The sequence below is a fragment of the Trematosphaeria pertusa genome (genome assembly GCF_010094035.1).
Source record: "Trematosphaeria pertusa strain CBS 122368 unplaced genomic scaffold BU26scaffold_9, whole genome shotgun sequence".
NCBI lineage: Eukaryota > Fungi > Ascomycota > Dothideomycetes > Pleosporales > Trematosphaeriaceae > Trematosphaeria > Trematosphaeria pertusa.
Genome location: NW_022987220.1, coordinates 356,530 through 374,683, shown reverse-complemented (window position 1 = coordinate 374,683; position 18,154 = coordinate 356,530). Strand labels below are relative to the sequence as shown.

Sequence of the window (18,154 nt, the reverse complement as noted above, 5' to 3'; positions counted from 1 at the left end):
TTAGTTCTCCTAATTCCAGTAGAGTTAGCTGCAGTATGCCCTCAATGTGTGATGCTTGAACGGGAACCTTGAATGCGGAACGATGCGCAGCAGACATCGTCTCATCTATAATCTGAACAAATAAAACGGCCGTTCAATTGCATGACTCTAAGCAAGCAAGTCTACTACGTATCTACGTGGTATCTTGGAAACAAATATCCCAACCAAGGAAACCATCATCCCTCCTTTACTCCCCATAGATGTTGGAATCAAAGTTCACGGGGAATCTATCCCTCCCCTCCGCCTCCTTGTTCACCCACACAGCGAGACTCACCCCGGGGCACTTGAACAACCCATACCCCTCCTCGTCGATCTCCACTTCGCCCTCCTCCCAGCCCAGGACATCGGTCCACTTCTCACCCGTATGCTCCTTCCCGACCGCCATGCGGATCTGCCCCGGCCCCTTGTTGCTCATCACGCACGCCAGTCCAGCGGGCTTATCCCACGTCCCGCGGCGCACCCAGCCGATGCAGTTTGCGTCATCCAAATAATCCTCTTGGCTACCGTATGCGTACAGTTTCCGCGCGAGCATGAGGTCGGCGAGTTTCCCGCCGCAGGACGGCGGCTCGGGATTCTTGCCCTTCATGCCGTACATGTCGCCGTAGAAGACGCACGGATAGCCCTCCTTCCGCAGGAGGATGAGGGAGTACGCGAGGGGCTTGAAGAAGCCTTCAATGGGTGTCTCGACGGTCTGTCCGGGTTGCGTGTCGTGGTTCATGACGACAGTCACCGACATGACGGGAGCCTTTTGCACGAGCGTGTCATCGAAGACTTTACGCAGGTCGGCGGCCTCGGTCTTGCTGATGCTAGAGAAGTTGTATAGCAGCGGGGCGTCATAGAGACAGAACTTGTGGTTCATTCTCTCGAGCCACGGCATCATTTGGTCGACGTCTCCGACCCAGAATTCACCCACGAGGAAGATGTCGTCCCCGCATTGCTCGCGCAGGTTGTCGACCCATTCGTTGGTGAAGCGCTCGGAGAAGTGCTGCACGGCGTCGAGTCGGAAGCCCTTCAATCCGAGCTCCTTCGTGATCCAGACGCCCCAGTTCTTGACGTCGGCTTCTACTTCCGGATGCGAGTAGTCTACGTCCGCAAACATCATGTAATCTGCATTGCCTTGCTCATTGTCAACCGACTCGCTCCAGCCTTTGTTGTCGCCGAGGATCTTGTAGATGGCTTTGCGCTCGGTGGCTTGGTCCCAGTCTGTGCCGCTGAAGTGCTCCCAGTGGTACTTCATAGCACTGTATTTATCGCCGCGCCCGGGGAAATCGAAACCCAGCCAGCCTTCGATCTCGTAGGGATCGGAGATTTCCTTCGTGCGGTCGTTCTCGTCCACTTCGACGACGCGGCATTTCTCGGTGTGGTCGGCGCCTGCTTTGTGGTTGAGCACGGCGTCCCAGTAGAGAGATACGCCCTTCTCCTTGGCTAGATTCGACAGCCCTATCAGCTCCTCTTTGGTGCCCCATTTTGTGCCCTTGCCTCCTTTCTGGTCGAACTCGCCGAGGTCGTACAGGTCATAGATGTCGTAGCCATTGCCGTTGGCTGATTGCGCTTTGCAGCCTGGAGGCAGCCAGAGGGCTGTTATGCCGACGTCGCGGAGCGCGGGGAGCGTGGTTGTTAGGCGTCTCCAGTGGCCGCCGTCCGGGGGCACATTCCACTCGAAGCCCTGGAAGAGGGTAGAGTTTTCGGGGGTGGGCTTTTGTTCTAGTGGAAGTCAGTATGCGGAGAAGGGGAATGCGCAGAGTAGGGCTATACCTTCGGAACCCATGGTGGTTGGTCTATCTTCTATATGATAAGCAAAACGTGAAGAAGTGCAGTGCGCTCCTGGGGAAATGAAAAGGGAGAGAGTTTGCGATAGTTAGAAAGTGAGGAAACTTTTTGGCGTCGCCGCGGATTAGTCGCTATATAGCTTGAAGGATGCCTTCGTCATTCTTGCCACGACCGCGTGGGTGAGCGGTTATCTCCCGCATTCCCTGCAGCCCTAGTGAACGGCCCAGATTATGGTCGTGTGAACTTGGTTGGGATACAAGGGCCAGATGTTGGCCAACAATATGCATCGGTGACGTCGTTGTGCGCTCTGTAGCTGTATAGTGGGGGAAAGCGAGTTTGGATTTCCAAGGTTACGAGCCGTAGAGGTGCGCTAGAGGCTGGAGATACGGCATGCTTTGAATACAAGGGTAGCAGATGCAAGACATACGATAAGTAGGTAGTTAGCGAACTATGATGGAATATGGTTTACTGAGGAAATGGCATGAGAGAAGCAGCTGAAAGGGCCCGGGCGTATGATCTGCACTAGGCTAAAATCGGACTAGAGTATTTTGACTCCGAAGATCCAGTGTCGCTCCCTCCTTACCTTCACTGGCATGATAGTAACTACGGATTCTCTCAAGCTTGGGAAACAGTAGCCTGACCCAAGTTGGCACTCATACAAGGCACCAAACCGTCCCGAGTTCCAGTCCCCGAATCAGCCTCGCAGCTGCCTAGCCATTCACAGCCTCAACCCTCGTATCTTCCAACCACAACAGCTTAATCGCGTGGATCCCCCAGATCGCTCAAGGTAGTTTTTCAATTTCTCTCAGTTTCACTTTCAGGACTAACCATGGGTGACATTTCGGATGCAGAGAAGCAAAAATCACGCTCAGCGCGCACCAATTTTCTCTCTCAAATACTTAAACGCACAAACACGCAACCACCCCAGTCCATTCGCTACGAGGATACAATAGAACCCTCCGAGCCAGCGTATAGTTCTGTCGAAACACGCAATCGTTTGCTAGCCGGAGTTTACTCCTTCGAGGACCTCACCATGGCACCAAATAATCCATTCAATCTTGGAGGAGGCAACAAATCCCCTCTCATTCTCCGCTTCTACGACCCAGACATCAAGGCCCGAGACGCCCATGGACGCACTCTAGATGAAATCCTGGATTGGAGGGATGCGCAACTTGAGCGCAGCCATGACTATATTCAGATTCTCTTTCCGCTTCCAGAGGGTTCACCTTTCAACTATGCGGCCCCGATTGTCGATCGTGAGGTCATGGAGGCATTTCACTCGCGCACAGAGCTGAAGAATAGACTAGGGGAGAGTTTCGAGCGAATGATAGAGTTCTATGGGTTTGCCGTTTCCGCTGTGCCTGAGGACGAGGAAGAGAGCGATGATGGGAGTGAAGAGCAGGCACAGCAAGGTGAAGACGCCGAAGAAGGGGGCAAACTAAAGGAAGAGGAGGAAGAGAAGGACAAACGGGAGGCGACGACCGGCGCTGAGGAGGCTCGAGAAAACGGGGCGTCTGATTCCTCCGCGTTACAGAGCACAGAAGGGCAGTCCGACCCTACGGCGGCCTCAGAGACGACCACCCACGTGGATGTCGCATCGAACGGACCCACCGCTGCACCATCAAATGAGACTACCGCCGGAGCCAAGAGCGACTCGAAGCCCGCGAACAAACCGCTCGTCGGCTTCTACGTAGTCCGCGGCCCACATTGGCAGCAGGCCTTTCGCAACTGGGCCATCCGCTTCGACCACAACCACCTGCGAATCACCCGCATCCTGCGCTGCCTACGAGTCCTCGGTCTGCAGACAGAGTGCGAAGCATTCTACACAGCTCTTAAGGCCGTCTTCAACGACCCCAACATCTACATCAACGAGCGATCCATGATCTTCTGGCGGAGGGCGGTTCGGCAGCCATTGTATATTGCGCCGGATGGCGAGCGGATCGCTTGGCTTAAGAAGTGGGAGCAGGCGCAGGAAATGGCCGAGGAGGAAAGGGAGGCCAAGAAGGCGAAGACGGAGGATGATGTGCCGGCTGCGGAGCAAGCCAGAGCTGATTAGGAATTCGAGGCCGCAGGTCTACCATGGCGGCGACAGCGAGTACCAGTGATGGTAGGTTCCGCCCCTTCTGAGGTGAGCAACCTAGAGCTGCATCCCGCTGCCTAAATGGAAGGGGTTCATGGAGTACCGGGTATGACTCGTCCAAGCATTCAGTTAGCATCGCAGTTGATACCAACCATTCAATTCGAATGACGTGACCAAAAAGAGCAAACAGGGCCATCCGCATGAGCACGTCACACTGCTTGCACACATGCAGTGTCTCATTCCCATGAGGAACATGCAAAGACCATCATTCCTGCCAGATTTCGGTGCAATTCCATGTATATACAACCATCCCTATTCTGTATTGCAGCCCTGATCATGCCCCCTTCCTATCCCGGCGTCTAGAACTCTGAGATCATATCACCCCTCCTTTTGCCGCGCATCTCCCACTTGCCCTGTTCCCGCATCAGCTTCCATTTCCCTCATTTCCAGTATCACGCAGAGCACTCACCTCCGTCATGTATCCAGCAACACCGAGTATACCCGGCACGAGGATGACGTACGCGAAAGAGATCCACGCTGTTCGCGGCGTCCAGCGGAAGTACTTGTGTCGGTTGACCGTCATGTCTGTTCCTCACGTCAACCTACGTATTCTCCCCATCCACATATCGATATCCTTCGGATGCGGTTCGCGGAGGACGGGTTGGAAGGCAGGCAGGCGGGCAGGGAGGGAGGGAGGGAGGGAGGCGTACTGTTCCATTTTATGAGTGCGGGATCCATGTGGATCGCTGTGAGCGGGTTAGTGATTGTAGCCATTGAGGGGGCAATCGGGGGCCGGACGAACCTTGGGGATTGTGGTGGCCACCCGCCATTTTGAAGATTAGGTGGCGGTAGCTTTGAAGCGGGGTTTGGGGTTGTTGGGTAGGAGAGCTTGGGTGGTACGTCGAAGCTGTGATGAGGTCGTCGCGGAGCGGTGACTAATCGGGGCTTGGCAGCACTTCTCGCCTTACGATTCAGGCACCCATTTTTCTGCCATCGATTTACACCTCGATTCAACGCATGCATTCTGGAGCTTGCATGACTTATTGGGGTCTGAACTCATGCCATGTATTCCCTTGATTTGTTGGCTCATCCTTCTCCACTCTCGTACTCGTACACCTATTCGAAGATGCGAAGCAAGCCCATACCCTTTGTACTGCGTACAGCTATCAAGTCCCTTGAATCGATCAATTGTCTGCCTTCCTATGCGACATACTGCAATGAAATATTCGTCTACAAGCTTGTCGCGTCTCTCCTCTGTCCTGCATCGGCAAGCGGTCGGTCTCCGTTTAGCATCGTACGAGGCGCCCGAGCAAGCAGAACCGTCTTCTTCCGAGCACTACGTTCCCTGGCGTAAACGCCGACGCCAGCTCGGACAGTTGACATGCCTGGGCTCGGTGTTCCTCTCTTGCCAGGTACGATTCGGCGTTGAATCCATCCGTCGCGGACTTGGTCGGGCCGTGACCCTTCCTTGTGACGAGTCCGTTAAAGGCGAAGCCTCGGCCCGTTTCGTCCTTTCTTTTGCGATTCCTAATCTTCGCACGAACTACCTTCATTTTCAAGTCGTTTCCGAGAGACCTGCGAGTTCCTCTCATCATCGTCAGCGTGAACACTATGGCGAATCAGCAGGGTGCAAAGATTACTGTCCACTGGTAAGCCACCCGGCCGCTCAGCCACACATCTCCCCTGCTCCCTTCAACACTACACCGCCGTCCAATGCAACTCAAAAATCCGGAATCAACAGCATCCGAGTCTTCAGCTCTGCCTTCGTACTGATCCATCAACCAGGCTGAACAAATCCCGCGGCCAGCGAATTATTTGGCTCCTCGAGGAGCTTGGCCTTGAATACGAGATCAAAGTCTACAAGCGAAATGCAGAGTTCAGAGCGCCTGCGTCGCTGAAGGAGATCCATCCTCTCGGAAAGTCGCCGACCATCACTATTGAAGCGCCCGGGGTGGAGAAGCCGCTCGTTCTGGCAGAGAGCGGCCCCATTATCGAGTACCTGTCTGAGCACTTCGGCCGCCAGCTGATTCCTCAGCGATACCCCGAAGGCAAGGATGGCATGATTGGCGCGGAGACTGAGGAGTGGCTGAGATACCGCGTAAGTTACACCTCTTCTCGGTTTTTGTAATCGTTGCTATGAGACGTATGCAACGAGATTTCCCTCTTTCCATGACCGTTCCAAATCCGGGCGCCTCTACGTGCTTTCCTCTTCCATATCCGGAGGACATCTAGTCCATTACTCTCCTCACTGGAACTGATACTGATAATGTTGCAGTACTTGATCCATTATGGCGAGGGGACTCTCATGACAATCATGATAATTGCACTTATTGTGAACAGTACTTTTACGCTCCCAGCGAGCTCTTTTAACACTAACGCTGGTAAAGATATCCGAGGGGCTCCTGTGCTCTTCTTCCTGAAGCCAATCACCAGGGCGATCGCCAATAAAGTTGATGGATCGTTCACCAATCCCGAGCTGGAGACCAACCTCACTTTCCTGGAGGATTATCTCTCGAAATCACCGAATGACGGACAATTCTTCTGCGGAACAAACCTCTCGGGAGCCGACATAATGATGACTTTCGCGCTCGAAGGTGCAGTGAAGCGTGCGCCAATGAATGAGACGAGTTATCCGAAGCTGTATAGCTACGTGCGGAGAATGCAAGCGAGAGATGCGTATAAGCGCGCTGGGGAGAGGGTGACTGAGGCTAGTGGGGAGAAGTACATTCCCTTCTCAGATCTCGATATGTAAGGACGCAAGAAGCGCAGGGTGGGACATGGGAATGAACGCCTTTTGGATGGGGCTTTCATAGAATCCTCTTAAAGTTGCGATTCTTAGGAACAAACGACAGCGGACCATGCTTTCCAAACCTAGTCTCCGTAGCCTGAATGACGTGCAACGACTAAACTCGGTGTTCAAGCGCGCCGACTGTAGCGGCATGGCGACCGGACCTGACCGATGCTCCAGGATTTCCTTTTGCTAAGCCAAGGGTTGCGGGCGCGCGACTCACGTCAGCATTTTGCCGTGGGCGGCTCGTGGTCGCGAAGCTTCGAACTCCCGGCCGCAGTCAGCGTCACTCTCAGCCCCCAGGTGGCTTCGGTATCGGCGGCTACTATGCATTTCTAGAAGGTCTTCGTGGGAAGCATGCGTTATGATTCGCCCGAGCGGCTCGTCCGAGAGCGAGGCGGATGTAGATGAGCAGGCGATGAGCATTACTGTACCAACGATGATATATATGCCAGCGGAATGCGCATACGTGTCGCAGCTTCGATTTGCACTTCGACCACTACTTCGATATCTGCACCGGTCCCACTACCGATTTCAAGCCTCTCAAATCAATATCGCAGCAGGAACCATTTTCTCTTCCAGAGCCGATTACATACTCCGGGCCTCGTATTATCAAAGCACGGCACTATTCCGCATCGAGCACTCATCCGGGGAGCTTTACATTTTCGCGAACCTTACTCATCTATCCATCAGCAGCCGCCCTGATAGTCCCCCTTTGCGCTGCCAGCAGCACTTTCGCATCCCGCTGCTGCGACTGTGGAGGGCACCTTCTCGGATGAAAGCTAGCCTTTATGCCGGACCAGGCCAAACGAACAACCTCACGAGACTTCGCATTTCAAAGCACTGACCAATCCTTCACCCACCAGCTCGGCGGAGCTGAAGGAGCTCCGCAATCCGCATATCATCCCCAAACACACGAGCGCTATGATGTGGAGAGCGCTACAAATTCTGGAGGGGGATCGGCGACATCGAATCTGGCAGCTGCGCCGGACTCTTCTTTGAGATTTGCGGAATACGGCGCGCAGCAGAGCTCCGTCCCACCGCACGCAGCTTCTGGACAGTATCCCGGCTACAGCTTCAGTCCGGGAGGACCGCTGGTTTGGGACTGGGGCAACTCAATTGACTTCCCGGACTTCACGAACCACTACGAACCGCAAGGGGAGCTTGTGCAGGAGCTCCAGAATCCGAACGTGCCCGCGAGCGATTTCAGCATTCCCCTCCCGGTCACGAATGCAGAGACGGCATACCAGTCGCCACAGCAGGTAGCAAGCTCGCATTCGACGACTGTACAGAATCCGCTCTCCCCGCCTCCTAGGCCGCCGCAGAAGCCTTCGGTCCAGACGGGCATGAAGAGGAAAGCTGAATCTGAACCTAGTTCCGCCGTATCGCAAACCGCCAGCAACTTTGGAGAGCCTCAGCCGAACCCACCAAAGCGCGCGAACAAGTCGCGATCCTCGTCTTCAGCTTCTGCCGCCACCTCTCCCGTTGTTGCGACCGCGTCCGACGCGCAAGTACCGCCAATGACCCAGAAGGTTTCCGCACCGGCGGCCACCGAAAGCGCACCCCAAGCTGCGTCGAATACAAGTACTGAGATTCAGAAGCGGAAGGAGCCTAGCAAAGGCACCGGCCCGCAAGGACGAGTCATCGATGTCTCGAAACCAAGAAGGATAGTGGAATCACCAAGCGGAGCAGAGATTCTTCCCGCGGGGAAGGTGTTTCCAATACAGATTGGGTCGGAGCTATTCAGATTATCAGGAGCTTCGCTATCGTCTGATGGTAAGCATGGGCCCTGGATTACCCTTTGCTCAAAGAGATCGTGAAAGCTAAGAATTCTAGAGCACCCTCATACTTCTCGCATTTCTTTGGGGAGCAATTGCACAGCAATGGCGGCCGCGCTCCTGGTGACCTGAGGACATTATACATCGATCGCGATCCAGACACTTTCCGCGACATTGCATTGCACCTGCAGGGTTATCACATCAATCCCCGCGATGGCGAGCACTTTGTGCGCTTGTTTGCCGACGCCCAGTTCTACTCACGTAAGCCCAAGGCTGCCCCTGACTCCATGGCCATGTGGCAGAATGATGCTGACGACGCCCAGTGCCCCGTCTCACCAAACAGCTATTTAGCACCGATATCTTTATCCGCATTGGCGGCGTGCCTTTCCAGATCCCACGTGATCTTTTCTCCTCGCCTGGCGACAGCCCGAACTACTTCTCGCTTGGATTCGCGCAATTCTTTTCGACGCCGACTGAAGTCTTCCCTGGGCTTGATCGCAATGCGCTGCTTCGCCCACCCTCGATATCACCTCCTACGGTGCCGAACAGAAGCGGAGAGACCTTCGCAGAGCTTGTGAAGTTACTTCAGGGCTACAATATTGACATTAGAAATGACGCACATCGATCGCAGCTGTTGAGAGATGCGCGATATTTCCACCTTAGGGGGCTTGAACAGAAGCTTATACCCTGCGAAATCTCGTACAATCTGAGGAGGAGTCAATCGGAGATCCTGATACGGCTAGAAGATGTACGACAGTCTGGCATATCATTCAGACCAGATACTTCAACAAGCAATTCGAGCTCCGGATCGGGGTCAGCCGCCCCATCCGCTTCAGGACTGTCACCCGCACCTACAAGCAAGCCTGCCAGTCCCGCGCCTTCCCTTGGGGGCCCTCAGTTTCGACCTGGCACTGTCTCCTACGCGCGGCCATATACAGATGATCATTCGAACACAAATATCCTTATCCTCGAGGTCTCAACGTCTGAGTCCACCACCCTTCATCTCCCCATCGATCCTACTAAACCCCGGTCCGACTCTGAACCTCTCACTCTCAATCTGAGGGCAACATTCCACGGCAGCACCCTTGCTCGGATCACATCGCTCTTCTCCGTCATAGCTTCGAAAATGGGCTTGCCTGCTACACAGCCTTTGGGCCTTATGATGCTCCAATCAGGCGGTGGCGTCGCAGCTCAGCCTGTCTCGCCCGCTAATTCAGGCGTCAGTGAGCGACGCGTCCGCGTGAGAATATCCTCAGACTGCTACATGGACATCGACGACATGCCTGCCGAGCTTAGCGTTGACCCTGAATCTGGACGCTTGGGCATTAAACGCGTCCTTGCAGACCGCCCGTCAAAACGCGTAAGAGTGTCCGATGACTACTCGGAGAATGACGACGTTGAGAATAGCGAGTGGATATGGGGCGGCGCGAGAGATGTTGAAGTGCGTATTGGGAAGGATGGGGAGGAGCAGCAAGAGGACTTGGTGGTTAAGAAAGCGCATTGGCGGGTGAGGGTCGAGCCGGTGGAAGGCGAGCGTGGGAAGATGCAGGTCGTGCTCTGCGGAGTCAGGATCGCGGGGTATAGCAGGGAGAGGAGTCGGAATCGATCGAGAGGGTTCTTAGGGAGGCCTTGAGGAGAACGTAACACAAGAGGAAAGGAGTTCCTGCATACTGTGGTTGCAGAGGGAAGTTTTGTCAACTTGGCAATCACACGCTCAGGCCAAGAACGCTGACGTATAATGCCTGATTGGCCAAATCAGCCCTCACTGGCCCTTTGGAGATCTGTGACTTTCTACGCCAAAATGCCAAGTTGACAAAACTACCCCCTGCAACCACAGTATGGGCGGGATATGGAAAGTTGGAGACCTGGAGAGCTTCTTGTTGCTGTCTTTGTGGTGGCAAGGCGATTTAGCGACTTCCGTTCTGCGTACATTTGCGAGACTGGTTACAACCTTTTGTAATTCCACCGCTCAATGTAACGTGTGATAATTCTTCCTCATCAAGCTCGCAGCGGGGGCCTCTAGCTCCCCTGGGAATCCTCCTTGTAGGTGAGTCTCGACGCGTTACCACACTAACACTCATCCGGCTAGCGATCAGCACGCGAACGTCAATGTCCCACGCGCCTCCCGACTGACGTCACAGGGCTCTGAAGCTTGAATCCAACCGCCATGACAGCCACTACATAAAGCCTGGACTAGGTGAACTTGATCTACCGTGCATAGACCCATACCGTCTCGACTCGTATCTTGCCTTCAGCTTTGAACAAAGACCAGCGACAAAAGCCAACATCAACATGTCCAACGACAACAAAGACCACATCCCCACCACGAACGAAGACGAGCAGCAGGAAGAAAACAAGGGCTCCGGAGGCCTTCTCGCGCCCTTAGGCGACCCAGTCGGTACGTTCCTCGCCTTTCCCCCCATCTCGTCCTACCCCGCCCACCCACCGCTCCCTACATAACCATCTCATCTCAGCTCCTCTCCTAACCCCGCCTCCCCACAGGAAAAGTCCTCAACACGGGCCTCCGCCCCCTCGGCGCGCCCCTCGAGAAAGTAACCCAGCCGCTCGGCAACGCCATCGGCGGGACGACGCGCGGCGCGCTGGGCCCGCTGCTCGGCGAGAAGGACGAGCGGATGGAGGTCATTGGCGGGAACAACAAGGATAGCTATGAGCACAAGCCGGAGAAGATTGCGGGCAAGGAGCAGACGGGGGATAATCCGTTGGGGCTGGATCAGACGGGGCGGTGGGGGTTTAGGGATGAGTAACTGAGTGGGTGGGTAGATGGTGGGGATGGGATCTGTGAAGGGGTTTTATATGAGTATATGGATATGGTTATGATTGAGGGTATTGGGTATATCAGGGCTGATAGGAGATTGGAAAATCCATAAATGACTTAATGACCAGCAAAGGATGTTGCTGTTCGTGATCTTGGTATTCATACAAAGGTTGCGACTTACGGGTATCCCAGCCAGCCCCAAACACCGTCACGCCATACGCCTTCGCTGTCTTCATGACAAGTTTCAGAACATTTCATCCAACCCGCTCTCATCAAACACGCTTCTCCCCCTCGCGCCACCCCCTCTTGTGCCATTAACCCCCTTTCTCCTCTCCCTAAACGTATCTTCAAAGCTCCCCGTATTCTCTTCATACCCTATTTCTATTTCCCTCCCCATTCCTCCTTCATCTCCCCCATCCGCCTCCACGTCTACAAATCCACTACTTCCACTTCCATGCAGTGGTGGAATAGGCGTCCTGCCCGTCAGAATATCATACAAACTGTCATCACTCTCATCCGCCTCCTGGTTCTCGAACTTCAGAATCTGGTCTCTGCCCTCTGGCCAGAGGATTATGTAGGATTGATGTCCGAACACGAGGGCGGGTTTCTTGTCTGTGGGTGTGTTGAGCCAGCTGGTGGACCATTTGGGGGGCAAGGAGCCAGCAGGTTTGCTAATAGAGGAGGAGAGGTCGAGGGTGGACGGTGGAGCGAGGACCGTAGTCGATAAGGATGTAGAGTTTGAGAGTGTTGGCGCGGTGTACAGATAGAGCACTGGGGAATCCTGCGCTGTCTGGATGAAAAGAAGAGCGGGATTTGAGGGGTGCCATCGCAGGCTCTTAACCGGCGAGTGTTGTAAGAGAATCGTCCTCGGCTTCAAACTCCTCAGATCCCATATGCGCACCGTAGTAGGCGTCGAATCCTCTCTTGTCGCGCACATCGTGCCCTCGCTGTTGAATGCCATGAGACCGATACCCTGCTTCATGAGCCCGTTGTCGTTCTTCTCGAGCGGAGCTTTCGGCAGGGTCACAGGTTGCTGAGTGACCGAATAGCTCCTGGCCCCGCTCGCATCGACTTGTTCCGTATACACCGGCACGGTGGGAACGCATATCTGCGCTGTATGATCTAGATATACGACCGGAGAAAACGTTCGCGTGGAGAGTATCCGAACGCGTCGGTCCCAGCCTCCGACGGCTAACCACTCGTTCCCCGGTACCCATTCCACGTTCTTGATCCCTAGGCCTTCTATCCCCCACTCGTTCAACTCGTCCGACGGTTCGCGCGATATCGTCCGGTAGAGGTGTCCGTCCGCGGTGTATATGCACAAACTGTATCCCGCGCTCGCAGCATCCCATATCGCGATCCACCGCCCATCCCGACTCCACTTCAGCCCCTGCGCGTCAACAGTCGGAAGCTCCACCCTCTTCAGCACAGTATACGTCCTTGGCGCAAGCAGCATCAAAACATCTTGTCCTGCATTGCGACACAACACGGCCATGACCCCTCCCACTCCTCTTGCCGCTTCTCCCTCTACCTCACTCCTCGGCCTATACCCCCAACCTCGGCTCCCCCTTCCGATGAACTTCGGGTCCCTAATCTCCACCGTTCTTCCCGTCCTCAAACACCACACTACTAACTTCGACGCGAAATCGCTCCAAACGCACACCTCCTCTTCCGTCCTCCCAAACTCTACATGCACATTCTTGCCCATGCCCCCTGAGCCATTGCTTATCACGGCACTCCATTTATCGTCGCGGAGGTCATAGACGCGCGTGTTGTCATCGTCGGCAATGAGGACGCGGTGGGAGCGGACGGGAAGATGGTGGCGCGGAGGTGTAGATGTACGTGGGCGAGTCGTGGACGGAGGAGACCATGCAATGCGGGAAATGCGGAGATCATGCGAGGAAGGAAGTAGAATGCTGCGGATAATTTCGAAAGAGGTGAGGCAGCGGATTTGCAGTCGGGCGCCGGAGAGGCAAGCGACGTGTGAGGCGGTCGGCGACGGGACGGAGAGGGATGTCGCTGGTCTTAGTTAGCAAGCTTGACGGATGCATAGATGTCGCAGAAATACGTGCTTTTAAATTGAGGAGATATATCCATGCCTTCCATGGCGGATAGCGCGATTGGAGTTATGATGTCCGACATCTGAGGTTGTTGACGAGGGTAAACAAACCGCAGCGTTAGGCTGGCCAATCAGAAGCGAGTATCTCCGCCTTGGATTACTCCAGCGAGGACTTCAGACTCCTTTCTATGATTAACATACTCACTAAAGCTATTGCAGTAGGAAAGCCCCGGCTATGAATATACGATAAGTCAGTCATGAGCACTGCAACGATCTTACCAAATATCGTCCCAATGTCCCAACCCACATCCAGCTCTCGGATGGGACACACAAGTGCACATCCACTCCGCCTGTAGACTAGCAACTCATAGGTCGTGCAGAATAAGAACTCATCCCAATCACAGGTCTCCAGACTCTCAGCAAACCTCTGCCATTATCTACTCCACTATCCCAAACCGGAGTGGCAACGAGGGTATCGGCATACACAACCACGAGAAAGCCAAAAACTACCGTTGAACTTCCCTTTCGCCGAAGCCGGGCATTTTAGCTACAGTCAAAACCTAATCATTTCCAACCCAGTCTAGGGAATCCAACCAACCAAATGGGGGTTGAGAAGTGAAATAGAGACATCAAAAAGAAATCGTGCATATCCACATGACCCACTCTATATCGTCGCTCGTTCATTCCAAAATCTCATCGCTTATGTGCTGTACACAGGCGCCTTGAACAAAATGCTCTTCCCGCGGATCTGCACCGCAACGCCAACAGCCATGCGTACTCTCGGTGGTGGAGGGTCTTCTTTTGTCCCAGCCGAGCTGCCAGATGGAGCCTGGGAGAGGCTCTGCTGACTGCCTCCTTGGCCGAGGGAGGATTCGCGTTTCCCTAGCGAAGCAGGAGTCTGCGAAGGTTTCTTTGATGCGCCAAAGCCGAACATGCTGCGCTTCTTATCCTCCTTCGGGATCTGACTGGCCTGCTGACCTTGTTGGCTCTGCTGGTCCTGATCTGTAATTGAGGCATTGTCCTCCATCTTGGATGCTACGCTCTTCAGGGAAGCACGGTCGGCTTCATCTAGCTCTTGAATCGGGTTGGTCAAGGCGGGGATGCCTGACTCCATCTTCATGAACTCTGACACAAGGCCATGACCTGGAGGGAAGTACTCGATGTGCACTTCTCTGCTCTCCAGTGGAAGATGCTGGGCAATGTTGACCGCCAGCTCGACAATCATGGGGACACCTCCGTTCAAATCTGGAGGCGCTGGATCATTCAAAAACATTTGTAAAGACCCTATGAGCTTCTCATTGAGAGTCTCTGTCAGAGTTTGCCGGTTTGACGCCGCTGATTGAGCCTTCAGCAGGTCTGTCAGGCCTTCCAAAGTGGCGAGCCGCCAATTGATGACCTTTGCCACCAAAGCATCTTCGTCCTCAGTGGTGTGGCAGGTTGGCGAGAACCTTCGGATGTTAAGCTGAATCGCCTTCAATTGGGTCGATAAGCCGGGCTCCAAGTCGGGATGGAAGTACTTGTCAAAGATGTTTTCCACCAGCCAGCATGAGATAAAAGCGCGGCCAACCGCGGTCATCTCTTGCTTGCCTGTCTCTACTGCATTCTTGTTGACCACGGTCTGTAACCATGGCGGAATCGACTTCCAGTCTTTGCGAATGGAGAAAGAGAGCTGTGCTATTAGTCCGTCTAATCGGTTGAACCTGGTAGCATATTCGCTGTCGTCCCAGGACGTGCGCGAAAGCGAGAGACGCTGGTTTGCGAGGGTGTTCTGTAGCTGGTGTACCTGTGTTTGCTGCTCGAAGAAGTATCGCTTGACCTTTTGATATTTCTCGCCTGCTTCAAGTCAACGGCGCTCTACATCGGCTCGCAGCACAGTACTCACGTAAATTTTCGTGCTCCTTGACCAATTGGCTAATTTCTTCGTCGGTCATATCGGTAGCAGACCGCGGGGGCGGTGTTGCCCGTCCCATTTCCCCACCCTGCCCTTGCTGCCCCTTCTCCCCCCGGTAAGGCTGCCCTTGCGAAGCTGTTGGCACAACGTTAGCGCCAAACGTCTGGATGCCCGGAGACACAGGCGGTTGTCCTTGGGCCTGACCTTGAGCCGAGGGCTGCTGGAGGAGCGAAGACTCCCTTGACGGCGCCCCAGATGGTGGCTGGCCTGCTTCGTTCACCTTCCTCAATGTGTTCCGCTGCTGGTTGTTCTGAGGCGCCATACTGTCCTGCCCTTGCTGCGGCGGCGTGTTGTTCTGAGAGTGGGGGTCAGCGGCTTGCGATTGCTGCCCCTGTTGGGCGTCGTAGGGTTGGTAGGTCTGGGCCTGGGGTTGGAGGGGCGATGGTGGGGCGAGCTGCTGCTGCGATGACGGCGGTCGAAGCTGCTGCAAATGTTGGCCGCCTTGCACTATCTGGGGGATCTGTTGGGCCGGCTGTGGAGTCTGCAGTTCGAGTTGCGCGGCTTGCGAGGGCGGGCGGACGTGTTGGAAGTCTTGGCCCTGGTGCGGCTGAACCTGCGGTGAGAACTGAGGGGGCGGCGGGTAGTGGATTGTTTGCCCTTGGGGATCTTGAGCGGACTGGGGAGATTGCTGCTGCACTTGCTGTTGTGCTTGCTGCTGTTGGTACTGGTAGTAATTCTGTTGCGCTGCGTGGTCCTGGGGGTGCAGCTGAGTCGTGCCTATGTGCGGGCTTGGCGCGGTCGGAGGATGGAACGCCTGATACTCGTTCGGGTTCTGCGTGTGCTGGACCGGCGGCTGGTAGCTTTGGTATTGCTGCTGGGCTTGTTGTTGCTGCTGCTGCTGCTGCTGTTGTTGGAGGCTCTGGTGTTCTGGGCTGTTGTGGTCTACCCCGCCTTGGGTGTGATAACTCCCCTCCGTGTTCACTCTAGCGAGTGGGGGCCGGCTGTACTGTTCCTGATGCGGATTTTGAGCAAACTGCTGCGGATGGGGCTGATACTGAGCGTCTTTCGGGGGCACCTGAGGCGTATCACTGTCCTCTTGCTGGAGGAAAGGGTCTAGGTTGTCCTCGTCCTGCTCGTTTGAGGTGGCTAAATGCGGGCTGGATCCCTGCCGTTGATTCCACTGCGCAGCTTGCAGTCGGTTGTTCTGCTGGGCTTGATACTCGTCAGCACGGGGATCGCTCTTCCTGACCGAGTGCCGTCGATTGACTCCGTTCTTGCTGGAATGCTTCGAGTGGTCCTCCTCCTTGTGTCCTGTGAGGCCCAGCCGGCTGCGAAGCGACTGCTTCTTCGGCTCCTGCACGTAGACGGCGGGCGATTGAGGCTGGTATGAGCCGCGGCGAGGCTGATCGTAGCTGGGCGACGGCTGGGGGGCGCCTGGGAGCGGTTGGAGGCTCTGCTGGTCGAGCGAGAGGTTCGCCGAGTGTCGGTGGCTCGTCGTGCGCTGCGGGAACTGCTGTCTATAAGCGGCGGGAGGGACGCCGGCGGGTATCTGCTGCACAGGAGCTTGCGGGTTCTGTGCAATCTGCTGTCCGGCCTCGGGGGGAAGGAATCTTTGGGCGGCGGGCTCGTTGTTCACAGCCAGCGCTTCGTCCAGTCAGCCGCGCGATTCATTGGGCCACCAGCCGCTCACTAGACTTACAGGATGTGCCCGGCGACGGGTGTCCAGAGGAGGTGTCGACAGAAGAGTGCGAGCGGTTCGACTTGGACCACGGCAGCTTGGACGGTTTCGAAGGCATTGCAGTGTCGGCGGCCAAGAGACGGTAGTCTCGTGGGGAGCGTTGCGTGGATGAGTGCGGCGGGGCCCTTCTCAGCTAAGAATAACACGAAAGCGATCGGCGGACGAGCCCGGCGGCTTGAGCAGTCGCAAAGAGAGCGCCTCTGCCCAAGTGGTAAGACAGCACGCTCCGATGAAGACAGGTCTTCAAGTATAGGCGACGCGACGGCCAGATTCAGCCGCACGTGCAGGGCTCTGGCGAATGGTCGACGCGAGCCGCAAGCCAGAGCAATGGCGAGCTACAGCCCTGCAGCTATGCGCCCGCTGATATGGAGCCAGGCGGTGGCAGTGCTGAGCGTCGTGGGGAACGATGCAGGCCTGCCTGGCGATATTGCATACCACCATCAGTTCGACGGCTCTTCGCTGGGGAGACAGTTTCTGCCGTGCTGCGGCTTGGGCAATACGAGCGCCGCGTACAGACTACCTACTCCATCCACATCGATTATTACAGAGTCACACAGCTGGTGGAGCAAGTACGAGCATGGATCCGGGCGCAGCAGCCGGCCTGGTACCCTGAAGCGAACAATCCCGTCTAGCTGGGATGATACGCGGTATCGATTGCTTATGCCCAGGCCATTTCCCCCTCTCGAATTCCTCTTCCGCATACCGTACACGCACATCCAGCCTTGCAGGAGCCGCGAACCGTTTTTGAAGTGATTGACGGCTAAGAGGCCCTCTACAGCTGTTGAGAGACGCGAAGATGCAGCCCTCAGCTACAGCAGCCCGGGCTATTCTTAGCACGCTGACGGGAGTGGGTCGCGCTAGGCTGCAACAGGGCTAGCTGCCTCTCGTTTGGCAGTCACCGCCCTCAGGCCAGCCTTGCACGACACCAATCCTGAGCCCGCAAAATAGGGCTGAAGGCCTTCTAGAAGCTGACCATCTAGCACCATCTCGATTGCCTGGGGCGAGACCGCAACCCCCTATCCTCCTTATACGTTATCCGGTTGCAATTGCTACACCACGGTTACCACATGCATGCCTATCACGACTCCCGTTACTGCATGCATGATATTTGCCACCCCCAGGTCCCCTCCAATGCCATGAGAACGGCAAGAAGGCTACTGCAACCCACCGTGTCTCACTCTGACTACAACCAGCATCAACGTTGTTCCCCGGCCCTCTCCTTCCCACCAACCATC

The 18,154-nt window shown here is 55.5% G+C and overlaps 9 protein-coding genes across 9 annotated transcripts; 5 read left to right on the top strand and 4 right to left on the bottom strand.

The window, feature by feature from the left end:
- Positions 1-130: 130 nt before the first annotated feature.
- Positions 131-2,269, bottom strand: BU26DRAFT_459277 (glycoside hydrolase family 13 protein). The gene is made up of 2 exons (XM_033825001.1): positions 1,795-2,269; positions 131-1,743 (listed from the first exon to the last, which is right to left on the bottom strand). The coding sequence occupies exons 1-2, from the start codon at positions 1,805-1,807 to the stop codon at positions 227-229; spliced, it is 1,530 nt and encodes a 509-aa protein (XP_033682141.1). The 5' UTR covers positions 1,808-2,269; the 3' UTR covers positions 131-226.
- Positions 2,270-2,403: 134 nt separating this feature from the next.
- Positions 2,404-4,041, top strand: BU26DRAFT_459274 (uncharacterized protein). Its single transcript, XM_033825000.1, has 3 exons — positions 2,404-2,596; positions 2,661-3,166; positions 3,218-4,041. Exons 2-3 carry the CDS (start codon positions 2,843-2,845, stop codon positions 3,863-3,865), a joined length of 972 nt encoding a protein of 323 aa, XP_033682140.1. The 5' UTR covers positions 2,404-2,596; positions 2,661-2,842; the 3' UTR covers positions 3,866-4,041.
- On the bottom strand, positions 4,002-4,750 carry BU26DRAFT_520398 (uncharacterized protein). Its single transcript, XM_033829282.1, has 4 exons — positions 4,692-4,750; positions 4,600-4,635; positions 4,359-4,474; positions 4,002-4,302 (listed from the first exon to the last, which is right to left on the bottom strand). Exons 1-4 carry the CDS (start codon positions 4,717-4,719, stop codon positions 4,249-4,251), a joined length of 234 nt encoding a protein of 77 aa, XP_033682139.1. The 5' UTR covers positions 4,720-4,750; the 3' UTR covers positions 4,002-4,248.
- A 456-nt stretch (positions 4,751-5,206) lies between these two features.
- Positions 5,207-6,745, top strand: BU26DRAFT_342639 (glutathione transferase). Its single transcript, XM_033822330.1, has 4 exons — positions 5,207-5,538; positions 5,675-5,987; positions 6,165-6,228; positions 6,277-6,745. Exons 1-4 carry the CDS (start codon positions 5,501-5,503, stop codon positions 6,639-6,641), a joined length of 780 nt encoding a protein of 259 aa, XP_033682138.1. The 5' UTR covers positions 5,207-5,500; the 3' UTR covers positions 6,642-6,745.
- A 403-nt stretch (positions 6,746-7,148) lies between these two features.
- Positions 7,149-10,225, top strand: BU26DRAFT_342641 (uncharacterized protein). The gene is made up of 3 exons (XM_033822331.1): positions 7,149-8,453; positions 8,516-8,716; positions 8,779-10,225. Exons 1-3 carry the CDS (start codon positions 7,469-7,471, stop codon positions 10,086-10,088), a joined length of 2,496 nt encoding a protein of 831 aa, XP_033682137.1. The 5' UTR covers positions 7,149-7,468; the 3' UTR covers positions 10,089-10,225.
- Positions 10,226-10,642: 417 nt separating this feature from the next.
- BU26DRAFT_342652 (uncharacterized protein) lies at positions 10,643-11,348 on the top strand. Its single transcript, XM_033822332.1, has 2 exons — positions 10,643-10,853; positions 10,958-11,348. The coding sequence occupies exons 1-2, from the start codon at positions 10,748-10,750 to the stop codon at positions 11,218-11,220; spliced, it is 369 nt and encodes a 122-aa protein (XP_033682136.1). The 5' UTR covers positions 10,643-10,747; the 3' UTR covers positions 11,221-11,348.
- A 127-nt stretch (positions 11,349-11,475) lies between these two features.
- On the bottom strand, positions 11,476-13,342 carry BU26DRAFT_486606 (uncharacterized protein; the record flags this gene model as incomplete). The annotated part of the gene is made up of 2 exons (XM_033825922.1): positions 13,304-13,342; positions 11,476-13,250 (listed from the first exon to the last, which is right to left on the bottom strand). Exons 1-2 carry the CDS (start codon positions 13,335-13,337, stop codon positions 11,476-11,478), a joined length of 1,809 nt encoding a protein of 602 aa, XP_033682135.1. The 5' UTR covers positions 13,338-13,342.
- A 427-nt stretch (positions 13,343-13,769) lies between these two features.
- BU26DRAFT_342599 (uncharacterized protein) lies at positions 13,770-17,168 on the bottom strand. Its single transcript, XM_033822329.1, has 3 exons — positions 16,881-17,168; positions 15,173-16,825; positions 13,770-15,123 (listed from the first exon to the last, which is right to left on the bottom strand). Exons 1-3 carry the CDS (start codon positions 16,975-16,977, stop codon positions 13,991-13,993), a joined length of 2,883 nt encoding a protein of 960 aa, XP_033682134.1. The 5' UTR covers positions 16,978-17,168; the 3' UTR covers positions 13,770-13,990.
- A 78-nt stretch (positions 17,169-17,246) lies between these two features.
- BU26DRAFT_566125 (uncharacterized protein) lies at positions 17,247-17,672 on the top strand (the record flags this gene model as incomplete). Its single annotated transcript, XM_033833474.1, has 1 exon — positions 17,247-17,672. The coding sequence occupies one exon, from the start codon at positions 17,247-17,249 to the stop codon at positions 17,670-17,672; it is 426 nt and encodes a 141-aa protein (XP_033682133.1).
- Positions 17,673-18,154: the final 482 nt, after the last annotated feature.